Raw genomic sequence first — 17,454 nt, 5'->3', positions numbered from 1 at the left:
GAAATCAATTGCCACTCGGTCAACGGTACCGGAAGTGACATCAACACAGATACTCCTTTTGTCTGACGACTTTATCCGGAGGAAGTGAAGCTGTAGACGAGGCGGCTGCTCTACCGGAGGGAGAAAAAAATCCACCAAAAAAAAAAAAAAAAAAAAAAACCAAAGGGGCCATAAAAAAAAACTTCACTCGGTCGCAGGAATTTGGGCATATTTAGAAGCGGTGTCCGAATCGTACCCGGCCACCGGAGTTCCAGGGAGGAAGACGGGGAGCCGTTGCCGGTAAACGCCAGTTTTCTCGATGCAGTCGCTCATTTTCTTCGGTACATTTGCATGACTCCGCCGCCGCTTCTCCACCGTCCGCAGCCGGAAGTCTGAGGAGAGTCGCTCGGTGTTTTTTTTTTTTTTTTTTTCCTCGCTTCAGTTTTTTTATCCCTTTTGCTTTTTTTTTTTTTTTTTTTTTTTGCTTTGCTTGTTATTCTGTCCCCCCTCAAGTAGCTGCAGGAGGTCACCACAGACGCGCTGCGCGGTGTGCTAGCTCTCTGTGCGTTAATCGGCACGTCGGGGCCTGATTAACCACAAGATGCCAGCGGCCGCAATGGAGTCGTTCTGTTGCGCTACGGCTAATAGTAAACAATGTCTGATCGTGTTATTTCATTAAAGTTAGCTCTAGGTTGGGCCTAACGTCAGTTCATTGAGCGCGATCTGCGTCTGTTGAGGCAACTTCTAACGCCGGGAAGTTGAATCTGCTCGTAAATAGCAGGTCAGTCGTTGTATTTCGGTGCTAAAAACATTTCACACCCTACAGTCCAGTAAAGAAAGTCCAGTGAAGGAAGTTAAACTTTACATTCGACAATCGAGGGAATTACAATCATGGAGCATAATCTGTACTCTAAACGTGTGCATTGATCCACATGTTATCTGTCTCATTTTGTATGTATGTTTGTTTTAAAATAGAACTTTGCCAGGAGGATCCTACGCGACTGGACCCGAGGCTGAAAGATAAAACGAGCAAAGGGTGCGACTACAACAAGAGCCCCCACACCTACAGGGGCCCAAACCCCCCCACACACTTCACTGTGCCCCACTAAGTTAATAAGGTAGGATATTTGACTTCTCATAAAAGGAGAACAGTGATGGTGAGCCAGCATGCACAATATGTCAAACATTAAAAGGAAGTTGCTAAATACCATTTTGCCATCCTTCTTGTTATAGTAATTGTATATGGTAACAGTATATGGAGACTGTGCCTTAAAGCGGAGGGAACTAAACTGAGGCCTTTACACATATTCTTTTATAGATACATTCATATTTCAGAATAATTGAATTGTTTATTCTAAAATGACCACACAGTTCTCTTTATTTCCGATACATTGGTCCATATGAAGGTCTGATTGACATATTGTCAACAAAGTAGCCGTGGGTAGTACTTACTGGGTCATACCTGTATTTAATTGTTGAGGCACTTGTGTAATTGCAGAAATGATGGAGGACTCTCATTTTAATTCATCGTATTTCTGGTCCCCCATCCCTGTACCAGGACAGGTGAGTCTGAACAGCAAATCTAGAATATTTAGTATCGTCTGAATTTTCATAAAAAAGAAGCAGCTTGGTTTGTGTTTTGTGACTACAAGACGAGGACTGAGTTAGTGCAGTGTGGTCAACCAGATGACAAACCTCCTGTCCTCCCTACAGATTGAGAATGCCATGTTCCTTAACAAGGTGAAGGAGCAACAGGAAAAGAATGCCTCCTTCTCTTCTTCAACTGCATCCCACTACCAAACGGCTCTCCTCACCATTCCAACTCCGGGGGGCAAGGCAGATGGCGGCGGGCAGGTGGGCAGCGTGGCACACCTCCACCCTGCCCACAGCACCCAGAACATGCTGTCCGTCCCCTCCACAGGCATCATGACGGCAGGTGAGTCGGAGAAGCCTGTGAATCTGTGAGACAAATCAAGTTCATCAAAGTACAGGTCAGAATCAGAAGAACACCAAAGGCTTGGGCTGACGTTTTTTTAGTAACCATAAAATAATCGCATTCTGTTTAATTATTTAGTTAATGAGAGCAACAACAACACATTTCAGTTACCTCGAAGCAGCACTATGGGCTAAGAGCACATTTTGCCAGGGGGAAAACTTGTGAGTAAACGAACATCTGTGTGTCTCCATTTCTGCTACAACCTCAGGCATTTCTTTCACATAATGCTCTCGCTTTTATAGCACCACCTGAGCACTTCCAGGTTTAACATTGTGCACAAAATCGGTGGGTAATACTTTTGGATACAAGGGAATTAAAGATAAATTCTTGAAATTTCGAGGGTTTACTGAAATCGTGGGAAGAACAACGCCCTCAAGTATCAGTTCTTCTATTCCTAAATGTTGTACCTTCTGTGATCACCTTTTGGGATGGATAGTAATCTCTTCTTCTTTTTTTTGGTCTCTTTTCTATGAAGCGGGTCTGGTCATCACAACTCCTCAGGGAACACTAGTCTCTCCCACCTGCTCTCAGTCATTTGTCTCTGGTCATCCAGCAACGACCATGATTGTTTCCGCCCTCCACTCTGCAGGTAACACATAATACATAGGTACACATAATGACACACGCACTAATGTGATAGCTATCTCGTTAATGGATTCAAGATGTAATCGCGTTTTCTCTGACTAAGACTCTCATTACAAAGTCAAATTTCAATATAAAGTAATACGACATATGTTTCTTGGGGGCATTTGCATCTATGAATTCAATCTGACAATACTGAATTATGTCCTGACTAACATCAGCAATTTAAAAAAAAATCAACGCTTTCTGTTTTTTATGTGTGTGTTTATATATTTGAAATATAATACTGAAGTTGGACCTTTTTGAGGCTAAAATAATCTGGGGAAAAAAACAAATTGTACTGGAAGTCGAAACACAGAAACCACCATATTTCTTTAATCAAATACTTAAGATTTAATTTTGTTTTAGGGATTTGGGACATGGTCCGACCTGTTGGCTTTTTTGAGATGAGATAAAATGAGATTGTATTCTTTTCTGAATAATATCTCAAAATTATAAACCCAATTGAGCAATTATATTCAACTCCAGAGCTACAAAGCAATAAAACCAGAAAATGATTTCATCTATTGTCCGAGCTATGCCAGTAACTCATGGTTTTACTCTTGCATAAATTGCTAAAAAAATAAAAAAATATCTTTCACGTGCAGGAGATGCGGTCACAGCTAGTTTATAAAACATTGATGTACATGGTTTTTAATTTAATGGTGAGATGAAATGAAAAATTTCTTCACCCTTATTACACTACATCCCCCATCATATTGTTACATATTTGTGAATATATGTAAAAGAAATTACACAAAATGTTGTGTGTCATGATTCTTCCTGTAAAACACAATGTGATGTGTGCTTACATAAGCTGCTACAAACCAATAACATCACATTACTATCAATCGATCGCAATCGCAACTTGAAACAACAAGGGATGCATGTGTTGCACGGCACATTTCAAACTCACCCGCTGTGCGTTTAAAGGCTATGGGTTTTATCTTCATACCTCTCTTAACTTTACCACGCATCAGTTTAACTGCGGAATGCATCGCCGCGCTGCAACTAAAGACACTCTGTAACTTCTGTTATACTTAACGCTTTATGAACATCTTGAATAGTAAAAAATGGAGCAATGTTTTTGTCACTACAATGTCGGCACTCATTCAAATGTCAATTTCACTTGAAAGAATAAGCACTGTTACTAAAATAAAATATCTTGCAGCATGCTTAGATTGTAGGTTTGATGCCGATATCACCAGGGATGTATATGTGGAGAACTGGTAATATTCAGGAGGGCTCTAGAGCATTCTCTTCTATTAACCGGCTCCTGGTGATCCTGGTATAGACAGGAAAGAAGGGGACGGGGCCCACGTGGTTGTGATGCCAGCGCCCTCCAAACGAGGCAGAAAGAAGAAGACCACAACACTGTCTAGGATCGGCCCTGTTGGACCAGGAAATGAAACGCTGATACTGGCTCATCTGACAGCTGGTGGCCAGGTACGAAAATACCAATTTAGAAAGGGCAACCCAATAATACAATTTAGATAATAGTGAAAAGGTGATCAAATAACATTGGAAATTGTTTTTGGCAGGTGGCATCTTTGCAGCATCATACTGGAGACCCATATGATCTGTCAAATGAAGATGAAGATCACGGCCAGAAAGACAGCACCAAGACATACAGGTACGGCGTAGAAAATCAAAGACCTGCCGTGCCTCCCCATTTCTCCCTGCTCCAGCTGTGGAATGCAAACACACCCGTTCCTTTTGTTTACTGTCAAAATCGAAATAGAGATGTTCGGCTTTCAAATATAAACTAGGCGCTGCTGCACAAACACACACCTCTTTTGAGCACCCTTCACTGCATGTTGTGGCGGAACATGCCTGCTTTATTGATGGTTGATTCCTTCTCGTAATGTGTTTGAGGTACAAATGCATCAGTGCTTCATAGGCGCTCTCTCTCGCCACCTCTGCACACACTGGACTGCCTGCTCCCGGCTGTCCTCTTTTTCTTTATATAGCATGATTGTGAACTCTCCAGCAGTCCTGCTCTTTCATGTTTTAGAGTATCTACGTACTTTTCCCTGTCAGTTCTCACTGATTTCTCCCGTGGCATCTTTCCATGTGTTTACCCTTCCCCCTTTCCGTCTTCATTCATTTTTCTTAATACAATTTCATTTGACTTTTTATTGGGAGTTTCATTTTCTATCAAAACCTATTTATTTCTGTGGGTCATTGCTTGATTCCCCTGTCTCCACTTTCATTTCTTTATTTTCCTTTTGTCTTCTCTTGTTTCTTTTATATGTGTTCCCTCTTCTTCCTTCTTGTTCTTCCATCCCGCCCTCCCATTTCTGTGTCTCTCCGCCTGTAGGTGCCGGATGTGTGCGGCGACCTTCCTCAGTAAGTCTGACATGCAGATCCACTCCAAGTCGCACACAGAGGCCAAACCTCACAAGTGTCCTCACTGCGCCAAGTCATTCGCCAACTCCAGCTACCTGGCTCAGCACATCCGCATCCACAGCGGGGCCAAGCCTTACACCTGCTCCTACTGCCAGAAATCTTTCAGGCAGCTCAGTCATTTACAGCAGCACACACGGTACTGCAGACCCCTCCTCCCCGTTACCAACCACGTACCATATTCCCCTGTCCTCTTAACTTGTTCTGCCAAGTTCCCATTTTGAAGCCCAGACTCTAGTTGTCCTCTCCCTCCTGGGGAGGTGATCGGAGTGGTGTGCAAACACACATCACGCTGCCATTTAGATGTTGGGTCGCATGCTACCAGTTTCATCCATAGTGACCTTTTTCCAAAAAAAATAGAATTCAAATTATGAAGTTTGGGCTTTGTAGAAGAAGAAGATTTTCCATGATTTATACATTATCTGAATGTCCATTTCCAATGCATGGAGCTGTTTTATATAATATTTGTATAAGTATAATCTTTTCATTTGTGTTTGTACACCATACTTGCGCTCTACGTACGCTTTTCCCCTCTGTTCAGTCTTTTTTTGTCCGCATGTTCTGTCATTTCCACTGCCAGTTCTTCTTTGACAGATACATGCACACATTTAGAAATTTAAAGGCATCCCAATTTAACCCATTCTGTTATTGTTTGGTACACAACTCATTACATTTTTTTCATACATTCTCTTTGGGTGTGATATAGAAACGACTTGCTGCCATGCTTTGCTTTCCTTCTCTGTGTCTAATTTTAGTCATCTGTTGCTATTCTTTTTGGCTGTCATCGAATCAACTTAAATTTCATATCCGTAGGAATCTAAATGGATGCTTTTCTAAAACCTTACAATTATAATTATCACCTATAATGTTGTCTTCCTCTGTTTATACATCCAAATCCACCAGGGAAAAACATTTAAAATGGAAAGAGTCAAAATAATTAACTGTTCTGATGTTATTCTGTGGTTGAGATGTGTGATTTTGACACGTAACAGAAATTGACGCTCAACGTAAATTAAGTGTAAAATTATACATTTTGTTGGCTTTTCAGAAAAGATTCCAGATATATTAATATCCTTTTTACTTCTCTGAAATAGCCTTCCTGTAAGGTTTTGATGGAATGAGGAAGACTTTTATGAATGAGTCATATATTTTTCTGTCAATCTACCTTTTACGATCCTCGTCTCCTATTTTTTTTCACCCTCCTTCACCAGGAACCACACAGAGTCAAAGCCTCATAAGTGTCCCCATTGTACCAAGTCATTTGCCAACTCCAGCTACTTGGCCCAACATGTGCGCATCCATACCGGCGTGAAACCCTACACCTGCTCCTACTGCCAAAAGCACTTCAGACAGCTCAGTCATCTTCAGCAGCACAATCGGTAAGTGAGTCACTGGTTTCGGGTTTCTCATTTGCCTTGAGGTTTTTCTGCTGTCAGTTTTAGATCACCATGAAAGTGAGTCCATGTATGCATGTGTACAGTAGCAAGATAAAAAAATGTGGCATGGTCTGGTTCCTTTTTCAGAAAGGCAGGTTTCTTTTTCAGAAAGGCATGAACCGATCTTAGAACAGCATCTAGCGGCACGGACTCGCCTCCTCATGCAAATCCCATGTAAAAGAGTATCTTTTAGCCCCTGAAGACGCAAGCCATGTTGAAAAAAGTATTCGCCTTATTCAAAACACACGTTTTTGTGAGATCAAGAGGGAAGATACACAGCTTTGAATCAGACTGATGTTGGTTAAAAATGGTGGAGCATTGAATCAGATTGCTATAATGTTCATGAGTGGGACATGCGATCACTGAGCGTGACATGCCGTTCAAATGATTGGAACCTGTAGATTACTGAGATTGACATGCTGTTCATATGATATTATATATGAACAGCATCATAAAATATTCAGAGGTTCATCTATGAAACAATAGAGACGACCATATGCGTCGACAGTACATGCTAGAAAGAAGAAACTGAGAACTTACATCTTGAACGGCTCGTGCTGTTCTGAAAAAGGAATCTGCCACTTTTTGAACTCACCGTCAATCCACTTGTTTGTGTTTTCTGTTTTTCATTCAGGATTCACACTGGAGATCGGCCATACAAGTGTATCCATCCAGGCTGTGAGAAATCCTTCACCCAACTCTCAAATTTACAGGTGTGAAATTATTTATTTATGTTGGTTATAACCAGATTTTTTCTCTATGTAAAATATTTTTAGCAGGATTATGATTATGATTTTTCAACCCAACATTTTTTTTTCCAGTCCCACCGGCGTCAACACAACAAGGACAAGCCCTACAAGTGCACCAACTGCAATAAAGGATACGTAGATGCAGCCAGCCTGGAGGTGCACATGTCTACGCACACAGTCAAGCATGCAAGGATCTACTCGTGTGGTCTCTGCAACCGCACTTATACCTCTGTAAGACAAATTACAATTTAAGTATTTCTTTACAAAACACTATGCAGCTGTTTTACTAAAATATGGTAACTAACTATCCTCCCCTCATCTCAGGAGACATATCTGGTAAAACACATGGAGAAACACAACCCAGACCAGCTGTCTGCATCAGCAGCACAGGCAACACAACAGAACCAAAGCCAGGGTCCGGGTCAGAGCCGGCTAGACGGCGCTGACGGGGGATCAAGCCGACCCGGGGGTGCCGGAAACGGAGGAACGGGCGGAGGCCAGCAGGGACAGAGCCAGGGCAACTATGTCCAGACAGAAACCATTTCCTGTCCATTTGACCTGAACCAGTATAAAACCGTGTCGGCCAGTGACATCCAGTACAAACCTGTCAGCGTAGCTGACATAACTTCCCACAAGGACCTCTGTCTCACTGTGTCAGCATCCACCATTCAAGTGGAGCACCTTAACTCTTAGAGGTGACAAATAAGGGAAGTTTGGGGAGTGCTGAAGGTGAAATTAATTCAAGAAATTGAGGTTTGAAAGTCAAAGAATAAAAGCAATACTAAGGTGATACAAGAACTTAGGAACACGTGACTGTGCCTAAACTGTGGTTTGAGGAAGACGGGACAAACAATATGGGGACACCATAAACAGAAGACGATCATTTTTATTTTGTTTAGTCACTCATTTTTTTCTGCCCTGTTTGATTAGTTTTCCTTTTTACTAAGCTGTTATGTCTGAGTCAAAGGTGCATGTAAAGGCAATAAAGTATGTTTCATTCCATCACAGTGATGGTTTTATAATAGGAAGGGAGTCAAAGTGCTTCTCTTCCTTGTTTTATCACCTCCTGCTCTTCCCAACAAATGCAGCGTTGGCTATAGCAGTTTAGGGTCGCATTCTTGATGAAATTGAAAGACTGAAGGTACCATTTTATACTTTCATGCAGAGACTTTCAGTTTTCACTTGTCACTATGTTTGTAAAATATTTGCCTGCAATTCTTTCAACCTTAAAAGGGACAAAGAGGAAATTCCTTTTAAGGAAAGAGAACAGTCAATCAAGTTTATATAGATATAATGTATATACAACAAGTTCATAATGTATGATTGTGTGATTAAAGGATGTGATGATCCATATAACCTATTTAGACCCATTCGCAGGCCTTCACATGACCTTTGGGGAAATGATGAGCCAGTTCACTTTTCATGTAATCTTATTGTACTGCTTTGTGTGTATGTCCTAAAAGAAATGTTATCCAAATGTGCTCTTGCTATTATACTTCCATGATAATTATGTTTATAATGCGTCTTTATAGACATACTGACGCATCTGAATTTTGTCTTTTTTCAGCTTATGATACAATAAACCGTCTGATATCTTTCTCATTGGTGTTTTTCGGTTTCAGTTTAATGCCAATGGTGTACTGTGGTGACTTTATTAGAACATTGCTGTTGCAAATATACTAGCAAGTTTGTTCTAAACCAGACGAAAAAAATATACCATAACAAAACACAAGTTGACCTATTAGATTGCAGGCCCGACCAAAATATTCAATATTAAATGTTCACATTTGTGAAGATACATTTTTTTAATAACCAATGGAATAAAATGTTTTGGGTCTACCTTCATGTCGAGAAACGATGTATCAGGATTCATGACATCTGAAAAACATAGGCAAACACTATGCTGCTTGTTTATGCATACCAGTCTTCAATCAATGATGCTCTTGTGGATCCAGGTATATTGTTTTAAGCATGTCAGCCCTGTTGGAATGTGCGAATGCGTGAGGTGTTTACAAAAGTGGACTGATCCATTAAAGAGGAGGGGGGTTAGGTGAGCATAGGCAACGTTTTTATTGTTACATGTATGTGATTGTAGACCTAGTAAAGCGGTTTACTCGAGGTAAAGATCTTTCTAAATCAGTTAAGCTAAATAAAGTCAGAATCATGAAAACGGGGACAGTGTGCGAATACTGAAATGTGGTGTCGTCCACCATTCTCTGCGGTCTGCAGTGGATATGGCGTCACTGAAAAGTGTAGGAGTCGAGAAACTTCACCCATGTAAATAACGTCAAGAAGAAAGCTCAGTGACACGCTGGAGGTAGCAATACGCAGCAGTACATAGCTATATTAACCAGCTTACTAACTATGCCCCGGAAAAAGCCATTTAGCAACAAACAGAAGAAGAAACAGCTACAAGTCAAACGGGACAGAAAGAGAGGTAACGTTGACTACATTTGCCGTTAGCATTACGATGCTAGCTTTAGCGGGTAGCTAACGTTAGCGTTAACGGTTCTTGCTCCGCACCTAAATTTGGCTCAGCCGCTAACCGCTTTTCAGTGTGCCCGTGTTGGCTTAAGGTTGTTTTGCAAGTAGAGCATCGGACCACGCGTTTATCCTTGAAAATGACCCTAATCGTTTTCTTTTGTCTAACCTAAGTTAAATAGCTGTAATGACATAGTGCTACTTGAACGTTACTTGCCGTTGGATTTGAGTGTAACGTGACGTTAAACGGCACACGTGAGTACCATATGCTGGTTCAAGAAGCATCAAAACGTGCGCAAGTTTATCCTTTTTGTTTTAGATCATTAACTATTTGTTCGAATGCCACATTAGAAGATCCCATTGGGTGGTGTACTGTCACTAGAGAGCAGTACTAAACAGCACTTGAGTCACGACATGTAGGCTCAACGAGTTTTACTTACAGGACATTATTCCCCAAAACGTTACAGTTATGTATTAGGGTGTGACTAACAACTCTGACGAATTGCTCAACCGTTGTGAAGGAGTATTATATCATACTAACACTTTAAAAACGTCAACAGGTCTCTCTTAGCTCAGTGGTACCATGACTTGTACAAAGGTGATTATTTTTTTTCAAATGCAGGCCAACACTCAAACAAGCAATGCCAATTAAATTATGTTCACTCCTTTAACAGTTTTAGGCCTTTCATTTACAAATAAATGATTATACAATAATTCCATAATGTACATTAGTAGGTCAAACAACCTAATATATCATAATCAGTGCATGATGTCATTGTAGAGCCAGGGATTACAGAACGGTTTGAAACCAGTTTAAATGTTTGTTATTTGCTATCAGCAAATGCCACATTTCCTCCTGGGTCGGCTGGATATGCTTTTTAGAAGCATACAGTGACTTATAACAGGCACCTTTTAAATGAGAAAAGTAGGCCTTGGTATTTGATATGCCTGTAATTTTGTTTGATCCCTGACTGTCAACTCTCAACATCCAGGTGACACAGGCTCAGGGCCGAACAGCCGCAATGCCAGTGTGGAGCGAGGAGGGGAGAGACAGTCAGACACCTCAGACAGTGAGACCACTGATGTTAGGAGAATAAATCAGCAGCCATCCGGCAGAGAAAGTAGACATGACCCAAACAGGTGAGTTATTATTGCTATCATCATTACTGATCCTCTCTCCAAAGCCTTTTTGACTCCCCCCTCCTCTCTCCAGGTTTCGACTGCATTTTGAGAGAGAGAGTAAAGAAGATGTGGAAAAGGGGAAGAAGTTGGCCAGGGAGAAGGTACTGCAGCCAATCTCGGATAAGGAACTTGAGATTAACATCAATGACATCTTCCCCTCAGATAAAGGTCTGCCTGTTTTTTAATGCTTTCCACATGACAGTCTCAAAATAAGCTGAGCAGAGTAGGTTAATGGAGTGGGTCACTGCTTGACACGCTTAAACTTAATAATTCACTACCAGGTCTTGGTTTCCCACAACGGCCGGCTTGGAGTTATGAGATGACCCGGGAGAATCTGCTTCGGAAAGAGGAGAAGTCATACAGAGAATATCTGGACAACCTGCACGCCAAAAACGCAGCTGGGTCTCTCAGCCATTTTGAGCACAATCTGGAGGTAAGTTACTTGATACACTCATAAAATGCTTGCGACGATATTGCAGCCATTCTTTCATCAGATCTTTATTTATCTTTTAGTTATGGAAATCCAATGTGGAGCATGATGAATGCTGCAGCCTAGTTTTTAGTTTCCTCAACATTGTTTTGGCAAGCAACGCTTACTCAGACAAAGGTGAACATTAAGATTATTAGTGAACCATTTTTATTGAAAGTGGTTTTAGAAACGGACAGCCTACGGACAGGACCTTTTCTGTATACAATAAATATTTATGAATAGTTTTAAATTCTTTGAAAATAGAAATTGACATCAAGTAATCCTGCCTATTTATGAGTAACTTGTGTTGATTATCCATAAGACTTGCTCTGCACCTCGTCATAAATTCAAAACTGTTGAGGTTGAGTTATCCAGCATTCTAGGTTGACCGTTGAACTTCTTACAAGCCACTGTATTATCTGGTGTTTTCCACTGGGAACTAGGAACCGGGGTGCGTTACAAGCCATTGCGGCAATGGTAACACTCCTGATCCTTTTATTTCAAAGCGTGGGCTAAGCTTAGGAGGCACATCGTGGCAGGGCAAGGCTGGAGAAGCTAGTGGTACAATAAGTGACTGTAATCTACATATGATGGCCTTTTAAGTGGAGGAACAGAATGATGCTGTTTGACTGGATATCATTTCTACAGTGTTAAAACAAAGCAATTAATTAAAATTGAATGATATATACATCTTTTAAGGACCTGTGTGGATCCCCTTCCATGCAGGTCGAGTTTTACCTCCACATTTCTACAGTAGCTCTGTCAAAACACTGGATCTAGCAATTAGTCTTTTGGAGAATTTCTATGTTACATTGAGTCCACTGTAGGCACACTTTCAGAACAGAGGGGGTTTAGCAGAGGAATACTCAGTTGTTGGATGCTAAATGTACACACTGGTTTTAGATTTTTAAATAATGCTAATAGTTTGGCATGCCAAATAAGAACATTGGATTGTATATAGACTTTTTGGTTTACAATATTACATTGAATCTTACTTCTCAGTCATTTTTCTCTATTCTTTTAGACATGGAGGCAGCTATGGAGAGTGTTGGAGATGTCAGATATCGTCCTGCTCATTGTGGACATCAGACACCCGGTAGGATTAAAAGCCCTGCAGGATGGATCAGACCACTAGGTGGAGCCACTGTCAACATCCATCTGAATGTCGGACTGTTTTTTTTTTTTATTTGGTTATTTTGCAGAGGCACACTTTAAAATGTGTCATGTCTTTTTTTTTTTCTAAATTTGGTTTCATAAAAGAATTAATGACTAAAGCTGACCTTATTGCTGACTACGTATGTATAGTGCTAGAACACTTGTACTGTATTAATGCATGTTAGGTTAAAGAAGTTGTCTTACTATTGTCTTCTTTCAATTTTATGGGTTTATATTCATTTAAACCACCCAGGTGCTGCAGTTCCCCCCAACTGTATATCACTACATCACAGGAGATCTCCAGAAGCAGGTGATCCTGGTGTTGAACAAAGCCGACCTGTGTCCTCCTCCACTAGTGATCGCCTGGAAACACTACCTGACCTCACAGTTCCCCCACCTGCATATAGTCTGCTTCACCTCCCACCCTGGGCAGCCCTACAGCACAGGTGAGAACAGGAAGAGTAGGGGGAGGATAGGAAGTACAGAGAAAGTGGTGTAATGGGATGCGGATTGAGTGACAGAGATAAAATCAGACACCTGTGCAATATCAACAGAATAACCCGACTGGCTCAAATTGCAGTCAGAATAACCATCCGTTTGTTTGCTGGCTTGTAGTTCTCCAGAAGAAGAGAATGAGAAAGAAGGCTGACTGGAGTCACGCTGGTGGTCCTTTAGATATCCTGAAGGCCTGTCAGGAGATCACAGCAGGGAGAGGTGGGTATCCAACTTACTAATAATACTCAGTTGCCGGAGTTATTACAGCTTTACTATGGAAGTTGTCCACTGTGAAATGAAATCTTGTGTTGTCTCTTTTTTTTAAGTTGACCTATCCAGCTGGGAGCAGAAAATTAAGAGGGATGCTGTTGCTGAGCAACTGGATGGGGAGCGGCCTGATGAAGGAGCGGAGTCTGTGCTGATGGAGCATCAGAGTGACCGGGCTATGGACATGGGCAGCCTTTCCCAAGAGCTCTACAAAGATGGGGTTCTCACACTGGGCTGCATAGGTAAACATCTGATTTGAACCCTGTGGCCAGATTCAGAAAAAGTTTCTCATAAAGAAAAGCCACTTCTAATAAATGTACCAACAGTGATATTCTTTCAAGATCTCACCAGTTGTTTACTTCACGAGGATAATTGTATCAAATTAAGTACCTTTCTCTCCAAACCCATGGACAACATCAGGCTTTCTTTTATTAAACCATCAATGATTTTTCTCCTGCAGGCTTTCCGAATGTCGGCAAATCATCTGTTCTGAACAGCCTGGTGGCGAGGAAGGTAGTGAGCGTGTCTCGAACCCCAGGACACACCAAATACTTCCAGACCTACTACCTCACCCCAACAGTCAAACTCTGTGACTGTCCTGGGCTGGTTTTTCCCTCCCTCGTGAACAAACAGTTGCAGGTACAACTTCCCTTTTTTGTGCCGATGTAACTTTTGAGTTTACTTGCCTGTTTGGGCTCAATAAAAAAGTCATTATGTTAAAGAGTGCACTCTCACACCTGTGGAATGATCGACTATTGAGACTATATATTCCGTTTAATTATCTTTGCCATTTCTAAATATGTCCGACCTCCACCTGCCAGGCTTTTTGTATATTTACCTTTGTTTTATTTTCTTAGATCCTGGCTGGTATCTACCCAATATCTCAGCTGCAAGAGCCTTATAGCTCAGTAGGTTATTTGTGCGCAAGGACCCCTTTCCTCTCAGTGCTGAAACTGAGACATCCCAGCTTAATGGAGAACAAACCCCATCAGAGAAACGAGGGGTCTGAGAACCTCAGCTGGACTGCTTGGGATGTGTGTGAAGGTAAGTCTATTCTCAGTGACACCCACTGTTTAATGTCTAGATTTAAGTAGAGTCACTCAGCTCCTGCACTACCACCTCATTAAACTAAAACGTTGACAGGCAAATTTTCTTAAATTAACCCCAAGTCATGGTCCATTATTTGAATTATTGAAATATCACACATATTTCAATTACCCAGACCCGTGTGTTTTTAATTGAGACCAATACCATGATGTTTTATACTGTTGCTATCCACCTGTCGCGTCCTCTTTCATCTGTCTTTAGCATGGGCGGAGAGGAGAGGCTACAAGACGGCAAAAGCAGCTCGCAACGATGTCTACCGCGCAGCAAACAGTCTCCTGCGGTTGGCAATTGATGGCAGGTTGTGCCTCTGCCTGAGACCACCTGGTTACAGCTGCTTGAGGGGTAAATTAAGCTATTCAATGACTCATTGTTTAGTCTTCTAGTGAATTTGGAGGTCAGGTGGGTGGGATCAATTATTTCATTTGATAATTTATGGTCTACAGAGCACTGGGAAAATCACCCAGATTTGTCAGAGATCATTGCTCTGCAAGGAAGGACAGCAGCGGAGGGAGATGTAGACAGAGACAACGACGACGATGATGATGACGGAGAATCCAGTACGGAACCAGAGGAAGAGAGAGACCGGGACGCGGACGATGATGAGGATGGAGACGATGAAGACGAAGGCCTGGTACAACCAAAGCAGAAGGAAGATAAGCCTTCTGGTTTCACTGTCAACATGTACAATGTCCTCCGTGAAAATGAGTGTGAGTGATAACGGGGGTAAAGACAAGCAGGAAGACATAAGTTGTTCCTCTTCCCTGACTCCTCCCCGTTAATCCCAGTACACTTATCTTTTTTTCTTCTTCTTTGCATCTCCACTCCTCATTTCATTCGTCTCTGTACTTAATTGACCCTGTCTCCCTCCTGCCTCATGCTGTGCCTCATCCATGGCACTTGTCCTTTAGCGTTGCTTTTAGGAGTTGGTTTGATTTAGTGTATTTCTTTGCATGTAGCTCTCGGAAGCAAGTGAACCAAGTAACTTCCCTCAGCCTGGAATAAGAAACCAACTGGTTTTAAATGTCTTTATCCGCAAGTGACTAGACAGCTGACATGCCAAAGTTCAAGAAAGGATGACAAAAATTAGATGCACTGTTGATATGAGGTCATTCACTGAATTAGCCATTTGGCTCTTAGAGCAGCTGGAGATTTAGGCCCAAGACTCTAAATCTTCTTTATAGACCACAACTGTGGTTAAAGGGTGTGGGGATGGGATGTGAGAGATTTTAGGCCATAAAAGTGGACAAATAAAATCAATATTTTACACTTGCAGCTCTGCCGGTTAACAGTATTATGGCTTTAAGGTTAATTTATCTGAACTTGGTCTTCATTTAGATAAATCTGTATTCAATGAGTGACATTTTATTTGGTGTGGTTCTACACCATCTGCTGGAATATTCTAAGCGTGCGTGTGTGTGTTGTGGTGAATCCTGTATTGCTGGGCAAGGCTTTTTCAGGAAGTGGACTTGTAGTGTTTTAACTACTACAGATATTATCTTTTGATGCTGATGATCTACTGTATTTAGTACAGGACTTTGGCCACACTCAATTAGATCATTTGTTCATGGCAGCGCAGCGGGTTTGTTAAACCGAAAATGCTTAACGATCAATGACAGGATTATTTAGACATTCTGGGAAATCCTTTCCAAGAAGCAGAGGACCAGTTTGATGAAGTTATTTATAAAAGCTTGGCTTAGCACAAACACTGGAAGAGGGGTGAAACGGCTAGCTCATCGAGGTCCAGAGGCAGAAAAACACGCTTGCCAGGGCTTCTGATATTTACAGTATCACATTATTATTATTAGTTTAAAATAATCCAGTAAACATCCCCTGGGAAAACCCAGTGTGAGATTCCATATGAATCAAGAAAACCAGCTCAACGTGTTAGTGAGTTTTGCATATGCGTATGTATTTACAGTGCAGATATGGGTCATATGAATCTTTTCATCTGACTCTTTACATTGAAGTGAATACGCGTGTTTACCGAAACGTTGAACTTCCTTTCACCACACAGAAAGAGAGATTAGTCAACTTTGCTTCCATCATTACAAACAACATTACACACTCCATCTGTGTTCTCGCTAACTAACTTCTACACAGGGCTCAACTTCAAAGTCACATCTCTTAATGCTGTTGAGACACACGCTGCAGACTATTCTGTGTTCATCAATGTCAAGTTTTCATCATTTTCTGTTAACTAGATTTGGTATTTTATTTTGCTGTTGACGAGCCCCTCACTCTCTCATTCTGTGTGATGGTCCCGCTGCAATCCTGAGTGCTGTAATATTGTGTGCTGTTGTACCTCATTCATGTGTTCACCGAAGGAACTCTACAGCACCGTGCTGTGTTACTGTGTAATGCATCACACTGCAGTCATTTCTACCATGGGTGCAGTGTACAAGCAGACCCACAACACTACCATGCTACTAGGAGCACAACAGACTTTTACTTTACGTGTCGACGGGAAATTATTTTTGTTGGCAGTATTAAAACTGACAGCCTCTAGTTTGAAGGATTGAGGTGTTTTCAGGCTGTTTGCTGCATTCCTCATTTCATTCCTAGTAGAGCTAATGATGACTTGACTGCTTTCTGCAATAAAAGAACAATTCATCTAAACCATAGCCATCATGACTGTGTTGTATTTATTTAAAGATATATTTTACAGTGTTTGCTTGTTGCCTGTTTATCTGATTATTTAATATATTGTTAGGGAAAGTTCTTCAAATGGCTTATTGTTGAACTGGAAAAATTCCCTCTCCTTCCCAATGTGCATAATTAAACTGTGAACAGATGACTCATATACTTAGAAGTAGAAGTTTAGACATGTTTGGATAAACTCAGACTAATTATACTGCCTGAAAGCCAAACTGAAAGTTTTACCTTTATTCTCACAGAAACGTTGGTGCTTTATACTAACGGTTGTGTTGTAATTAATTTGGCCTAAGACAGGTAATTACTACAATGAGATCTGTTGATACTGCTGCACCATACACCCATCTAATTAAAGTCCTCCAAACTACTCAATAGGTCAATATTCAGATGTGGTATTCTAAGCAGAAAGCTTCTAATTGATTGAAATGACCCAAACCATCAGACTCTAATCTGTTTTAC

At 41.3% G+C, this 17,454-nt stretch overlaps 2 protein-coding genes and 1 long non-coding RNA gene across 7 annotated transcripts; 2 read left to right on the top strand and 1 right to left on the bottom strand.

The window, feature by feature from the left end:
* Positions 1–61: 61 nt before the first annotated feature.
* znf384b (zinc finger protein 384 b) lies at positions 62–8,789 on the top strand. 4 transcript variants are annotated; one of them, XM_037453372.2, is made up of 12 exons: positions 62–279; positions 955–1,097; positions 1,478–1,542; positions 1,693–1,915; positions 2,451–2,564; positions 3,891–4,042; positions 4,138–4,229; positions 4,917–5,141; positions 6,214–6,381; positions 7,073–7,151; positions 7,260–7,418; positions 7,512–8,789. In XM_037453372.2, exons 3-12 carry the CDS (start codon positions 1,480–1,482, stop codon positions 7,878–7,880), a joined length of 1,644 nt encoding a protein of 547 aa, XP_037309269.1. In that variant the 5' UTR covers positions 62–279; positions 955–1,097; positions 1,478–1,479; the 3' UTR covers positions 7,881–8,789. The 4 variants fall into 4 exon arrangements, with proteins under 4 accessions (XP_037309269.1, XP_037309273.1, XP_037309270.1 ...); XM_037453373.2 differs by lacking the exon at positions 62–279 and adding an exon at positions 457–760; XM_037453376.2 differs by lacking the exon at positions 4,917–5,141 and having other exon boundaries at positions 64–279.
* Positions 1,821–9,261, bottom strand: LOC119197294 (uncharacterized). Of its 2 annotated transcripts, none has more exons than XR_005114400.2 (3): positions 9,028–9,261; positions 2,383–2,558; positions 1,821–1,938 (listed from the first exon to the last, which is right to left on the bottom strand). It is a non-coding gene; the product is annotated as an uncharacterized LOC119197294 (long non-coding RNA). The 2 variants fall into 2 exon arrangements; XR_005114399.2 differs by having other exon boundaries at positions 1,827–1,938; positions 2,396–2,558.
* A 153-nt stretch (positions 9,262–9,414) lies between these two features.
* gnl1 (guanine nucleotide binding protein-like 1) lies at positions 9,415–16,964 on the top strand. The gene is made up of 12 exons (XM_037453365.2): positions 9,415–9,624; positions 10,661–10,808; positions 10,882–11,018; positions 11,132–11,283; positions 12,344–12,415; positions 12,728–12,920; positions 13,090–13,188; positions 13,296–13,478; positions 13,697–13,875; positions 14,094–14,280; positions 14,545–14,685; positions 14,787–16,964. The coding sequence occupies exons 1-12, from the start codon at positions 9,552–9,554 to the stop codon at positions 15,056–15,058; spliced, it is 1,836 nt and encodes a 611-aa protein (XP_037309262.1). The 5' UTR covers positions 9,415–9,551; the 3' UTR covers positions 15,059–16,964.
* Positions 16,965–17,454: the final 490 nt, after the last annotated feature.

This window comes from Pungitius pungitius, chromosome 11 (genome assembly GCF_949316345.1).
Source record: "Pungitius pungitius chromosome 11, fPunPun2.1, whole genome shotgun sequence".
Lineage (NCBI taxonomy): Eukaryota > Metazoa > Chordata > Actinopteri > Perciformes > Gasterosteidae > Pungitius > Pungitius pungitius.
The sequence above is the reverse complement of the archived record's forward strand: the minus strand, read 5'-3'. Positions and strand labels throughout refer to the sequence as shown.

Excerpts from the sequence above, each read along its gene's own strand:
- gnl1 (XM_037453365.2), top strand. The coding sequence starts at position 9,552 with ATGCCCCGGAAAAAGCCATTTAGCAACAAACAGAAGAAGAAACAGCTA. Across the intron at positions 11,019-11,131 it reads CATCTTCCCCTCAGATAAAG|GTCTTGGTTTCCCACAACGG; the intron begins GTCTGCCTGTTT and ends ATTCACTACCAG. Across the intron at positions 13,876-14,093 it reads TCGTGAACAAACAGTTGCAG|ATCCTGGCTGGTATCTACCC; the intron begins GTACAACTTCCC and ends TTATTTTCTTAG.
- znf384b (XM_037453372.2), top strand. The coding sequence starts at position 1,480 with ATGATGGAGGACTCTCATTTTAATTCATCGTATTTCTGGTCCCCCATC. Across the intron at positions 2,565-3,890 it reads TTCCGCCCTCCACTCTGCAG|ACAGGAAAGAAGGGGACGGG; the intron begins GTAACACATAAT and ends ATCCTGGTATAG. Across the intron at positions 5,142-6,213 it reads CATTTACAGCAGCACACACG|GAACCACACAGAGTCAAAGC; the intron begins GTACTGCAGACC and ends CTCCTTCACCAG.